The 15,195-nt window shown below is 41.4% G+C and overlaps 1 protein-coding gene across 1 annotated transcript in view; it reads left to right on the top strand.

Moving 5' to 3' along the window:
- Positions 1-14,905, top strand: part of LOC139715959 (uncharacterized) — a 65,292-nt gene extending 50,387 nt beyond the window's left edge. The window contains exons 2-5 of the mRNA XM_071627506.1: positions 7,900-8,463; positions 10,834-10,971; positions 13,605-13,849; positions 14,741-14,905. Coding sequence (XP_071483607.1) covers positions 7,900-8,463; positions 10,834-10,971; positions 13,605-13,849; positions 14,741-14,905 — 1,112 coding nt within the window. The remainder of the gene's footprint in view (positions 1-7,899; positions 8,464-10,833; positions 10,972-13,604; positions 13,850-14,740) is intronic.
- Positions 14,906-15,195: the final 290 nt, after the last annotated feature.

Genomic DNA, 15,195 nt, shown 5'->3' with positions numbered 1-15,195 from the left:
GTATAAAATAGAGATGACATTAAAAACAAAGTTTCACTAATATGAAATAGGAATTTAAGTGCCAAGGAAGCGGAAGGGATAAGGAGACTTGCCATAAATGCTTGATTATGCGTAAATAATTAATGAGAATTCTGAAATTTGAAATTTGGAAGTAAAGGAAAAAAAGGGCTTCGTTACATCCTGTCACAAAAAAAAATGAGATCATGACGGATCATAATCATTAGGAAGCTGACTGCCGTGTGTCCGAACACTATCGGCATGGATCACAGCGTGTGGATCGTAAAAGAGGTGTGATGAGGCAATGGACATGTGAGAGGGGACCACAGAGTCCCAATTCGTGAAGTGGCTGGGCGACGGCTGAGGATAGTGAGTATGGGGCAGAGATGGGGGAAGGGGCTGAAATGTGTGGGTTTGCGAGGAAACAGTACAGTGAGCTTGGAGAGGGGGTTGGTAGTCGGGCAAATCAGGAGGAGAAGAGGTAGAGAAAGGGGTGGAGCTGTCCGAATCAGTCCCAGTGGGAGATGATGTAGGGGCGTCTGAGTCAGAGTTAAGGGGAAGAATGTCGCAGTCAATAGTAAGAGGGGAAAGTGGGCTAGAGGTTGGATGAGTGCTTTTCAGAGATCGGATTGGAGTCGGGGAAGATGGGGATGAGGGGTGGGAAATCACTGCACATGTTTGTGGCAGTGAGGGAGGCGGGAAAACTGAGGTGCGATACGAATTACAGGCCTCACAGTGAGAGCAGAGGTCTGCAATGTCTTTGCGCATCCCATGCCAGTAGCAGAGCCCTTCGATAAGCTCAATTGTCTTGGCTGTACCGAAGTGAAGAGCTGACATGGAAGCATGCATGACAGACAGGACAGTAGGGATCACAGAATAGGGAATGACAACCTGTTCTATCATTATCCCGGACGGATGTCTCTTCCGCCGATACAACAATCCATCACGAATTATGAAACGCTCAAACTGATGCCGGAACTTGAACAAGCATTCCTCATAATGAGGGATGGTCGATTTTGGGGGTACATGTCCAGAACGGATCCAGGCAGTGACCTGCCGGATGATTAGATTCTGGTGCTGAGCCTGATGAAGGCGTACACCATGTTCTAAGAGAACACTAAAAAAGGAGGACAGGTTAGTAGGAGGTGCGGGAGGAGAGGGAGGAGATGATATTGGCGATGAATTGGCATATGCTGATGCCGATGACGGAAGTGAAGCTACTTCAATCGGTATAGCCGGTGATGGAGATGAGGGAGGGGATGGATTATGACCTCTGTCTATTGTTGAAGGGAAAGATGAAGATACAGGTAAATCGTCATGGCCACCTTTGTAATGACCACCAGGAGAAGGAGGCGGGGGTGGAGAAGAAAGCTTTCTCACACCGGGGGTATCATGTGGAGGTGGGGGTGGAGAATGAAGTCTGGTGGAGGTTGGTTGGGGTGACCGAGGAGGGAAGGAATCATCCCGAGAATATGATGTGTCATGAAATGATGGGGTACGAGGGCGATGGGAATGCTCACGATCTCGGGGATATGCATGAGACTGAGAGCCCGTGGTTCCAGATAAAACCCCAGGAGAGAGTGTATTAGGGCCATATCGATAATGACTTGAATCATCATAACGATGATCGTGACCATACCGACTGGTTGAAGAGATGGAGTGGTTAGAGTAGTTAGAGTAATGATCAGGGGAAGGAGAACGCGAGTGATAGCGATGATGTCGGGAATAGGAAGAACTATAATCATGAGAAGGAGAACAAGGGCGATAGTGTGAACGAGAATGGGAGTAGGATGAATGGCGCTCCGGGGAGGGAGAACGGGAGTGATAGGGGGAGCGATAGGAATGATAGGAGGGTGAATGGGGTCGAAAACTGTGAGATCGATCGCGAGAGTAATTATGATCCCGGGAAGAATACATTGTGTTGAAAAAAAGGAATATCAATGTACAGAATCAATATAACCAAATGTCTAGAGTAACAATGAGGGGAAAAACAGCCAACTAAAGATAAGAACACCAACTACACATAAGATGGCAAAAAAAAATATCTAAATGTTATTTACACAATGGTAACACAAAAATGTCAATAAGGCCACGTTACCTCGAGGAATTCAAGAGAAAAAAAAATTACAATTATTAAGTGTATCTACAACACAGTGTGTTGTGTAAATAAATTGATTCAGGGATCAACATGATATGGTTCAAGAAAATTCCAATGCAATTTGAATGCAAACGAGGGGGGTGGGAATGATAGTGTTCAGAGTCCCAAATTTAAAAAAAATTAACTCAATCAGTGAACTTAGCTGCGACCACCAATAACTGGAATTATTATGCAAGGATGTGGAGAATCCGGAGGACATGTGTAGAAGGAACCAGCATGGACGCCGTCTGCTAAAAGATATGGAGGTTATAGCGGAGATCCCGACCAGGTAGATCCGCCAATGAGCTGAAGACAGGCCGTCAGCGAGACAGAAGAAGATGAAATAGGGTAGGATCATCAGATAGGATGAGGTAGCACACACCAGCACAGGATACGATGACAAAGCAGATATGACTGGGCAGGCCACCAGCGATGGACGTTCCAAGGAAAAGAAGAGGGCCGAGGTAGTGCATGTATGAAAAATGTCAGAGGAACTGGTAAAGGAAGCGTGCAGGCAACCACAAAGCGCGTGCAGGCATCCACAAAGCAATATAGAAACTTGTATCCAGTCTGAGGACAGCAGGAACACACTATAAGGATTCAGTTGTAGAGTCTTCCATGCAGAAACATACACATTGGCTAAACGAAGCACAGGTCAAGAAGATGAAGACATCTCAGGACGAGGCGACATCAAGTCATGTGGTGATGCTGCAAGCCAAGACAGCCAGGAACAAATTATCGGCGAAGTGAAATTGAAAGTCCGAGCGGTTGCGATGGCCACCAGTTTAAACCGCTGCTACCACTGTAAGAGTGCTGGTTTTATGTGTCGGTAGCGTGGTGTGCACTCTCAACTGTAGTATACGATGTCAAGCCACAGTCGAACATTAGTTAATGCAGGAGACAAGGTGGTGGTTCCAAGACATACACTTTAGTTTATTAGATATAATGATCAGGAATTCCAGAATGGTGCATAATACTGACGAGGGAATATTGTCGGTAGTATATGTAAAGAATACTGTTCCACTCCTTCTTGGCACATGACCGAACAGAGTCGGGGCCGGAGTAAGATCCATTCCTCAACTCCAGAAGCATAAGATATATAGGGACATGGATAGAAGTTAAGAGATTAGTAGGAGAGGGTCTATGATGTGGGGATTATAGGTTCATTGAACAGTACTGTGTAGGGGACTGGTGGTGGGAATTGTAAACACAGTTAGTCTGAATTTACTTAAACTTGATTGAGGACAAAGGGAAGGATTAACTATTGAGTAGAGATTAACCAAAGTAATAACAAAGATGGTTGGGTTCTGAATGGAAGTTTCATAGGAGGTTTGATGGTCTTGTTAATAAAAGGATATGAGACTATAAAGCTGGGAAGTGTACATAGGGTTTTGGATTGGACTGGTCGTATATTTAGACAGTATAATTAGGGCAGGAAATGGGGATAAATTCTTAACTTGGTCAATCAAAAGACACTTATAAATTACATGAGGTTTGTTCTGTTTTAAGGTATAAACTCCCTATTTCTCCATCTTACACTATGTATGAGGTATGTGTCTCGTACGTCGCCACACATAGTGATGGGGTGACTTTAGTCTGTTGTAGCTCCATGCTTTGTTTAAGCATAGTATAGAAAGTCTCCCCATACATTATACGATCAGTCTTATTTGAGATACGCAAGACAAAATAGGAGAAAAGGGCCATCCGTATGAGGCATTCTGCTGAGCTGCAGATAAGGTCTGCAACCCGTAATGTTTGGCGCCGCGCCTCCATCTTGTTTCGCTGCCCCCCTCGAGCAATAAGAGCAACAGATGGATGCCGTTTTGAGTCAAAATCGGACGAAATGAAGAGACATGTGACGCATTGATGTCAACTCTCGTTGTGACATGGCATGCAGAAACCTGATACCCTAAGTGCGTATGGCAGCGACTTTTCTGCTGTGGTGTTCTTGAGCGCGGGCAGCCAAAAATAAAGATTCAGGATATGTGATTCCATATTCTGTATCACAATTTTCATTCATGCATGATAACGATCGTCTCTTGAAATGTATCATTTTTCATTGAACATCCTTGAATATAGTGCTCCCCAAAAAGGGGAAAAAGACACAGTCCACAATCCAAATTTCAGCGAAGTTATCTCTAGTATTCCTTGAATTTGTGTATGTTTCATACAATTTTTACAATATCTTTTGTATGTTTTATTTCTTTGTTTGATAAAAGCTCAATTATAAGTTACGTCATCATAGCAATATGTCAATGCGTTGAAGTGAGTTTGCGAAGTTGTGACTAGTAATCAATATTTTGTCATTGTACAGATTTCCGACCAAGGATAGAAATAATGATAATTAATGGGGAATAAAATAACTGTCACCGTGCATTTCACGTCATGGGAAGGCCGCGCAGAAAAAACAAACAAAAAAAAAAAAACATTAGTTGACTTTGGTAATATACCCGTGTAAGCGTTACCGTGACTTACGTCTATTGCAGCATTTCACGAATGCATATGCATTGGCCTTAGGAGGTGAGCTATTCAGAAAATTGTAGGTAGAGATCATGATGAAACTACATTGTATTATATGATTAATTAATCATATATATATATATATATATATATATACATACATATATATATATATATATATATATATATATATATAGATATATATATATATATATATATATATATATATATATATATATATATTGTTTTTATTTTTATGTATTATTTAGGAAAGTATAGTGCACATGAATCCTCACATTTCTGCAAGTTCAACTTCCAGGCCAATTATAATTGTCTGACTCTCAGGTTGTAACGTATTTGTTATTTATTATTTTGAGAAAGATCTGGCGCTTCTTAAGCTGTTTGGGTGTAGTATACGTTGCATCGTTTGTCTCAACTTATTCAAGCGACTTTCTGCTTCATCGGAAACTGTCGAGATTATTTGGTAGACTGTAAGTTTTGCCGGGCACGGTAACATACTCCATGTGACACGACTACAATGTAAGCTTTCCAACGCTTTTGAATCGATAACTTCAGGGCGGTCGTCTTGCGTTGATCGACAATGGAACTCGTACGGATTATCCGTAGGAACAAAGAGAGGCCCGGTTCCTCCACGTAGCCCGTATTTTTATCGATGAGTTGTTAAAGCCAAACCATAGTTTTCGTATGGAGGGCGGATCCAGGCGGGGGCACACCGGTCGCCCCCTTTTTGTTAAAACAAAAGAATAAAAAGAAAAAAAAGGGGGTTCGCGTGCGCCCCCTTTTATTTTGTAAAGGCGCCCCCCCCCCCCCCCCTCCCTTCACGGAATTCCTGGATCCGTCCCTGGTATGCCATGCAGAACTGTTGATTTTTGCTCTAAAATGTACACATGTGCCTAAGAAATGCGTTAGATAACTCTGTCATAATATGATTTCAATCAGGTAATGACGAAAATGCGAAATATTAGCCAAAAGTTTCGCCGTAAGTACTTTAACCTCGAACTTACCCGATCGTGGTTACATTCAATTAAATCGATTACAATGTTTCGGGCTACAGCGGTATCCATCGCTCCCGAATCTGCATGCAATTTATGCAATGCACGATTGATCATCACGTACTATTTATAGCACCGTTCTGCATACCCATTACTAAACGGGGAGGGCGCGTCAGGAATAAAAGTCGATCGGTATACCGACTTTTATCATTTCACATCTTTATCTCAAAATACCACAAAAGTTTCTTGGTAGAACTTTCCAATACATTGCAAGCAACTATCAAATGGTGGAGGAATGAATGTTTGAGCTCAATCAAGCACATAAAACGATGAAAATTTCACCAAGTTCACAGACCCCTACAAAAATCTGGTATTTCAAATGTCTCCAAGAACAGAGATCACTGAGTCGCAAAAGCAAATAATGGAAGATGACGGTTTTATCGCTGCGCTAGTCTCCCATTTTCTTGCAAACAAATCTTCACGAGAGGCGTTTTTTCAGTGAAAACAAGGAATCAAATAGAATGAAATCTCGAGTTCAAACAATTTAGCATTGCCGACTTTGTAAAGGGATGAATGTTATCACTTGTGGAATTAGTAATGAAAATTACGATTTTTTTATTGCGCTATTTTGTAAACCAACAAATCGGAAAGCTGTGAGTCGATGACATCATCAACTCATGTTATCTGAATACTGTGACTGGCCGATTTTACTGTTCTATATATAGGAAAGAAAGAGAAACTTTAAGATGCCGGGAATTTCTCATTTTCTATCTGATCTTAAACCATCACCGTTTGCATGCTGACTTTTCTTTTGTTGTACGAATGAACACAGTACTTTGAACACAGAGTGGATTTTCCCCTCAAAGGATCTGTGCAGTGTAAATCCATGTTGATTTGCGTTGATTCATGACACCCTCAACATTACATATTGTGGCGAAACAAATATCTCGTTCAATTATATCATATTCAATGATATTTTTTCTTTTTTTTTCAGATTACTTGGATGTGCCCACAAAAAACAACAACAACAAAAACAAACAAAACAAAAACGCCCAAACCAAGATTCTGCTCGTGTGACCTCAACTGTTAATCATTGGTTAAGTTCCAATATTAACAAAAGACGTTGGGATGCACCTTCCCCTATAGATCGAGCATAACTTGCATTTTTTTTAAAAATTCATATTAGTAGGCCCTACTTTTGTAATGACTGACAGACTGATGAGGTCACCTGAGTAGAAGCTTGGTTTGAAAGTTTTTATTATTATCTTTTTTATTTGTGGGCGTATTCAAGTAATCTGAAGAAAATATTAGAAAAATTACCATAGAATATATGGAACGTATCTAGATTTTCATTTCCCCATATAAGTAATGTTGAGGGTAATATGAATCAGCACAAGACAACATGGATTTGCATCGAATAGTTCCTTTAAGTCTGGCAATGAAAGCCTCGGATGAGATGTCTAGTGGTTGACAATGGTGACTAATCGCCTTACATTATTCATTCGTCGTACGGAGGCTGCGACTTTTATTCACGCCATGCTACTAAACACATTTATTATGATAATCGTATCATTGAAATGAATAGCATTCGTCAATTAGAACAAACAAACAAACAAACTAACAAACAAACAAACAAACAAACAAACAAACAAACAAACAAACAAACAAGCAAACACCCCCTAAAAAAACCGAACAAACAACGTAATACAATTTTAGCCTTCACTGTTCTTCCACATATTCTACGTAAGGTGACAACTCTTAAACGTGTCTGACATCACAATAGCAATGCGTTTATTGAGTTGCAATGGAATTACTGTATTAAGTTGATGGATTGAATGTCTTTTGTCGCCTGTTTTATGAATATGCGAATGTTTCCTTCATATACCAGCATATGAAAAGAGACGAAAAGCAATATCTTGTCCAACTTTTTGTAATTGTCTTAATCCGTAGAAGATCTAATACAGTCCAACTTGCCTTGGCGGCTACCTGTCTATTTAGCGGCCGCAAGCCGTATGCGGCCACTAGAAAATCCCTCCGAGAGAAACACCATGTCAAATAACCTGTCTATAGTGGCCACCTCAGCTGTTTATAACGGACATTTTCGTCCTTTCGTGGCCGCTCACACACAGGCTTGACTTGTTCATGCAAAAGCGTAATTCGTCTGTTCGTCCCTTCGTTGTTTCAGTAATCTGAACCATCAAAGTTTATATAGAACGTATTGTTATACTTCTGCAATATTCGTGTTGAATCACTCATAATTTTACATCACCAATTTTATCTCTGTCTTTCCAGTTGACATGGTTACCCTGTGCATGAATTCTTCATACGCGCAAACGTTCAACGCAGAGGGCAGCATATACCTTTCGCTTCCTCTGGATGACGAGGACCGAGGCCTGATGGAGGCCTCACCGCACGATTCGCCTTCGTGTTCCTTCCAGCTCAGCGGCCAGTCCTCGTCCGATCGAATCATCCTCGTTCTTCCAAACGTCACGAAATCCCGCCACGCCGCGTGCTCCGAGTCGACGGCCGAGGACGAGGTCCACCTCATACTGACGAGACCAATCACCAACGAGGTGGAGAATGACGATTCCGCGTTGGTCTGGGACTTGTGTACGACCGCGACCACCACGACGACGACGTCGAGGGGCGGCAATGGGACCAACAACACGGTTCTGAACGACGAGTCAATGGCATTCCAAAATATGTTCTTCACTGCAGGCTCCACCGTCACCGTGATTATTAATTACTCCTCCGTCGTCGGGAATAACCCTGCGTACTGGCTGGACTCTTTTGACGGGAGGGACAGTATTTCAATCTACTTCAAGTCTTTCAAGAGTAACGAACGTTTGGAGGAGGGTAAGAAAAACATTTACTGCCAGAAGAGATATGTATTGTCAGTCTGATTCTACTGCATTGATCTTTATTTGGCTCTAATATTTATAGGATCTGCTTCTGTTGCTTCTGCTGCTGTTAATCATTTTAACATGTTGGAGTCTCTGGGTTTAGTGTCACCAATGTTGTCGGATCGTGGGCGTATACAATAGCAAGCATTCCAGACTATTAATCCAGAATAAACTAGAAGAAGAGACTACAGTTGAGTATTCTCCTTAGTTTAGGTAATGAATCAAATTAGCAGGCTATTATAAAGGTTTAAGCATATATTACGATGTAGGTGTAACATGCACTTACAATAAATAAATAAATTAATAAAAGATTATTACTTTAGTTGGTAATCGAAGGAAAAAACTGGACCTGCGCAAAAGCGAGCTTTTACAATTCACCAAATCAAAGTAGTTGCAACAATCAGTACCTAGGATATGATAATTGTGATGAGGAAGTTAAAATTACTGTTAACATTCTTTTGAGCCTGCAGAGATTAAAAAAAAAAACGGTTAGAGTGCTGTGAGGAATACTAACAGCTGTCCAATCTGTCGTTCTTTTGTAACCATCAATAGCTATGATTTCTGCAGTCTGTAAAACTCTTCTGCATTCTTAGATACTCATAACAGCCGCATCTAAAAGAGTGGAACTGAATAAAGTACTCATGAACTTCAGAAGACTGCTCCGGGTGTTGGAATAATTCCTATCCAACTGGATAGAATATCCGAATTATTCACAGGCATTAGTATCAAAACCTACTAACTGATTTTGATAGGAAGGGACAATGAACAGTTAAAATTACAACGAAGTCACACATATTCAAGGTCAAGTTTTTGTGAGACACTGTAACCCATCTTCCGCTTTCATCTCCTTCCTTTATCAAAGTTATAGTATATTGTAATTACTGTCAACGCCTAACCCTTTGTTTGCCGTCATGCAACAATCAGCATTGTAACAAGAGTAAGGAGGAAAGGTCACAAGATGGCGCTCTTTCACTAATTCAATTGTACTCCAATGCGCAGACGGGATCTTTTTCCCTCTTGAAACGCTTGTCGGAGGTGGGGATGGAAAAAAAAAAAGAAACGAAAAAAGAAACAGTGACAGCAGATGAGATGCTGGGCAAGTTAAGGAAGTCAGTGTAAAGGCTAACCATGAATATCTGTCCAGAAATGTCCTCAAGGCGCCAGGTCTCTTCGAGTTGAAATCCCCTGTATAATATTACTAGTATGTGATTGTTACAGTAGCGGTATTCATAGTATGCGTTTCATTGAGAAATCAACGCCTGCGAACCAAAGGGAAATCCTAAGGACGATCACTAGATGGCGCTATTTCATACATATCAGTGATGACAGATTGGGCGGGCGGATTTCACTGACTTACAACGCTTAGTGATTCTCCCCTATGTTATTGTAGTAAGTATTTACTGTATGTACTCATCTGCCGGTGTCGCATTGCGCAGCAATGACATCAAAATCCACTGAACAGACAAGAAATTCGTTTGTGAGAATACGTATGAATCCAATGACAAAAGCATGGCTTGTTAGCTGGTTAAATGATCGAGTTGCACGCAGGTTCCAAACTTTGCAGTAGAAAACAAGGGATGAAAACGACGGTGAGCGACGGAAATTTTTTATAGAGATACACTCAGTCCCATGACCGTGAGTTAGTATGTACATTCATAGTGACGTAGTTTCATATCGGCAATGTTGGCTGCACATCAAGTTATTTCAAGTCAACCCCCCCCCCCCATCTCCAATATCTAGATCTCAGTCAGTTGTCAATATGATGTCTTCGTATACAATTGTTATTCACATTGCATTTATGTGCATGATCATGCATAAAATTTGCATTCATGAGCACACACTTAATGTAGAGACTAATATGCGTGAGTGAATACGTATGTATATGTCCAGATGTCCAGTGCAAATTAGATTTGATCTTAAAACCGGACACATTTACAAATTTTGATTGCAGATTGCATGTAAGGGTATTGCTCAATGAAGCATATATTTGAAGAGTTTGTTTGCAAAAACCGATAGGGACCCACGTCCATTTTTGAAGATTTTGAAGTACGGTCTCTGTCATAAAGTACAAAATAATACCTTTTAAATGATATATTGGTCACTACATGTAAAGGTACATTTTTGAAGTTATGGTCAAAAGAAGCAAATATTTTCTTATTATTCTCTTTATTTTTCTTGACCTTTAATCGCAACTATCTCCATTTGGCAAATATGGACTTATCGGTTTTTGCGAACAAACTCTTCATTTGTTTAACTCCACACACAATCATACATGTATGCATGTATTCTATCTATCTCTCTATTTTGTTCCCACCCTATATAGATCTATGCTTACAGTGCGACCAGAACGACTCATGGGCGTGGCACGCGGGCATTTGTTCGGACTTCGCCCTGGATTGTACTACGTCCACCCCGGAACCCACGGAGAAAACGAATGTATTGATCACATGTATTCCAACAGGTATAACGACGGTTTATCACACATGAATGGATATATATTCTTGATGTTCTGCTTCTTTTTTTTTCCTTCTTTCTTTCTTGCTCTCTTTCTTTCGTTCTTCCTTTTTTCCCTTTCTTCCTTTTTTTTCTTTATTCACCTATTTAATCTTGTCTATTTGTTTCGATTTCTACTGGACATTAAAATTCGTGTTGAGGGAAAAAATACCTGAATTGCAATATGATTAGAAAGAATACTCAGTAAAATCATATTTCTTGACTTCTGACGTAAAACATTGCATTTATTGCAGCATGAAGTGATTAAACGCGAACCCAAAGAATAAGCGATTGATTAAGATAAACCTTATGATTCTCAAAGTGCACAAGATACGCATTAAACTTGGTAGTTTATTTGTACTTGTAAACACACTTATTCAAATTTATGAAATTCCCTGCGTCCAGTTGTTTTCATTGCAACTGACTGACAAATTGCCCTACATCGACATAACTTAGCAGTACCCGCTGTATGCTATAAGGATTCGAACTAGCAGTAGCTGTCGGGCGGAAGCCCGGCGTTCTGGTGGATAAGACGCCTGTTCGGTGATCAGGAGGGTCGTAGGTTTGAATACTGCTCTAGAATGTGTGCCCATGACTTCTTTTGCCTTGGCTACTACTAAAACGCTGATCAATTATTATCTATGTCGATGTAGGGCAATTAAGTGTCGATCATTTGCAATTGTATACACACTGCCACCACATTAAGTTGGTCTTGCATCCAATAAGGGGCATCAAAAGTTTCTTGAATGTATCTGTACAATGTTTCCTCACGTTCCTCGCTTCTTTTCGTTTTGATTATGATCAGGACAACTATATGTAGGTTATCCCTGTCAGTTTCATAATTTTGTCATTCAAGTTCATATTCCGAGCATTAAATTTCACGCATTCCACGCTCGAAGCACTGAAGGTTTATTGCCACTTGGTCTACTATCAGATGGTCTACTTACCAGATCGTTTAACACCACAACGGCTAAACTCGCTTTGTCTACTATCAATTTCGCCTAATGCCCATTTGGTCTACTTTTCACTTGGTCTAATGCCTAGTTTGGCTACTTATTGTTTCGTCTGATGACCAGATGGTCTAATTGCAGTAGTGTCTCCTTAGACTTTTTACTATTTTGTCTAATAAGCTGTGGGTATTAGACGAATTTGACATAGCCCACCTGGAAGTAAACCAACAGGTAATGAGTCTAAGTGGCAATTGGACTAAATGGTCATTAGACGAACTGGTTGTAGTGAAAACAGGATTAGACCATGTGGGTTGAGACTAAATGGCTATAAGACGAAATGGGAGTAACCCAAGTGATAGATCACCGCACTGAATCAGCAATCAAATTCAAAATTCGGTCATTCAAATTTTACTATGAAAACAATTGCGCCATTCAAATCTAAGATAGGAGCATGCATTTCTGCAATGAGCATTCATATTCAATTCAAGCGGGCAACTGAATCTCGTCGGTCATTCAAATCCGTGAAAAGGCAACCATGTTCCAAATAAGTAAATTCAATTTAAAAGTAGTCTAGCTTGTAGTTAGCTTGGAGTCGAGCAAGTGTGCTTTGTTCACTTACTTTGAATAGATTGGGCTTCATGATGAAGATTGATTATTTTGTCGTGTAGATCCACCCGTTCATCCTAAAAATAATGGCATCTAAGGTAACGCGAAGGAATATGTTTTCCTGACGTTGTGTTGTTTGGATTCACTGTTAATTGAACCTGATCATTCAAAATTTCTTGAAATAAAAAGAATACAAAGAAAAACACATAGAGCACCTTAAAACATTATATAATTATTTGCATAATCGTAAGCCTTTCTAAGTTGTGCATACCTATGCGTTTGTTCAACACTCTTAAAACATCCGAGTCAGAACTGACCCGGAACTGGGTCCGTTGGGGTCACACACCGTTCCGGGTCAGAAATGACAAGGAATGGGGTCAGATATGACCCATTCAGAGTCATGAATTGGGTCAGAGTGATCCCATTCGGGGTCTTCATGACCAAATTCCAAGTCATTTTTGACCCGGAACGGTGTATGACCCCAACGGACCCAGTTCCGGGTCAGTTCTGACTCGGATGTTTTAAGAGTGAATAAGAAACGTTCACCCTATCTCCCCCCTCACCCTATTACCCCTCCCTCAAAAAAAAAAAATCTATTCTATTCGTTTCATTACATTGATTGCACGAAGTAGGAAATTGATAACCTGAAAATGAAAAAAATAAAAGCTCACTGGGACTATCGCGTGAAGTTGAATGCACATGGAAATGTAATGCTCTCATTTGAAAATTGAACGCACATGCGTAAATTCAATTTGACGGAAATGAAACAGAGCTCCTACAAAAGAATAATTGGGGTTGTTCTGGGGGGTGTTTCATCAACGTTTGTCAGCGCTGACAATTTCAGCAAAATCCTTGGTTTTGATTGGATGAGATGCTCTGGTCACTGACTGTTACTATGGTGATTGTCAGCGCTGACAAACGTTGATGAAACCCCCCCGAACCAGTTCCCACGGCGATGAATGGCTATGATATCACATTGTGGTACTCTAACAATCCTCGTTCCTTTTTTTCTTTATTCTGCCTGAAACATCGGCTTCCTTGACAGATATGGCGGAGAAGAAGAAGCGTTCTGAGTTATACAGCATCATGATGGCCGGCGCCATCGTCATCACTCTCCTCATCGTCTCCGTCCACTGCAGCGCCAGTCAAGGTCCCGCGACACGACGACCCGCAGCCATGGACATAATGCTCCGGGACGACATATCGCGGAGAGGAGGTGGTGGCGGCATGGGCGGTGGGCGTGGCCCCTTTGGAGGCGGACGCAAGCACGGCAACGGGCCAGTCGCACACGTATGACGACGACATGGGGAGGGGTCGGCGTCGAAATGAGGCGGGACTATTGTTTGGCGTCACAATTCATGAGCGCGCTATATCGAACGTGAGGATTTCGATGCAACCGCCATACATACACGTCAGTTTTGGGCGTTCCTTGGATGACTGACAGTAGTGATGAGCTGCCTGAAGATTCGTCATTCTTCAACCATTTCGAACGTTTTCATTATTCTACATACTATGAACTTCACACTAGCCCTGGGTCCCGGTCCAGAAACCACTTTACAAAACTTTCAATAGCTGCAGTTATCACCACCGTAAGGGCGTCAAGTTAGACATCAGCCAGTTGTTGTCATACAGTAAACTACTGCTATTGCGATTGTGGTGGTACAGGAGAACACAAGAACAAACAACAGTGTTTTGTTTTTGTTTTGTTCTGTTTTTGTTTCTGTTTTTTAGTTCCAAACCATTCCTACTGTCGAAAGTGGATACTGGAAGGCGCCGTTGATATCACTTTTCTTTTACACCCATTTTGTGACAAACTCTTTAGGCACATTTTCCTGTCTCGAAGGCAGCGGCCAATTTATGTGCATGGAGCACAGTGCTAATTTTGAAACTGCCTATGGTATGACACTCTTGAATGAATATTTAAGTTTTAACACAACTTTGTTAAGTCTTCTCAATTTACATTTTGTGAGCTCTTTATCACCCTAAACAGGTCTTAAAGAAGTCAGAAATCCAATAAAGAGTTTGGAAACGAGGACTTCTTACATTTTGTCATAGATTTACTGGAGCGGGGGAGGAACTGCAGCCGACAGGACCGAAGTTTCGGTTCATCGAACAGTGACCCAGCTGCACCGGAACTAGTTTCATCATGATCAATGTGCACTCTTCCCATTGTCTCAAAAGATCTCCGTTGGACTGCACACTGTCAGGCTACGTACTAATTGCCAAGAGGCAATGGTCTTCTTTGCAGAACATTCTCCCCATGCTCAAAAGATGTCAAAACAGGGCACGTATGAAGAGCTTGTTCGCCCACAGCTAGAGTGTGGATCAGAGGCATGGAAGCCATAACACACCAAAACAGTACAAGGCCTTGAAGGAGTCCAAATCAGTGATCCAAAAAGCTGCTCGCTCCGCTTACCAGTCCCGACTACAAATGGCGTAGTATACCTCAGTCACGGCAGCCCTTGTATCCAGACTGGGATGGGATACCCTGCACACACGACGCCTCGCTGCACTATGCACCATGTTCTACAAAGTCCGCTACAATCTCGTCAACATTTCACTTCCGCCTTCCATTTCTCCAACCCCTTATAATCAATAAGCAGACACGACCACGAACCCAGCAATGCATGATATCC

This window comes from Diadema antillarum, unplaced genomic scaffold (genome assembly GCF_040938485.1).
Source record: "Diadema antillarum isolate AM-2024a unplaced genomic scaffold, OU_Dant_1.0 scf00000058, whole genome shotgun sequence".
Lineage (NCBI taxonomy): Eukaryota > Metazoa > Echinodermata > Echinoidea > Diadematoida > Diadematidae > Diadema > Diadema antillarum.
The sequence above is the reverse complement of the archived record's forward strand: the minus strand, read 5'-3'. Positions and strand labels throughout refer to the sequence as shown.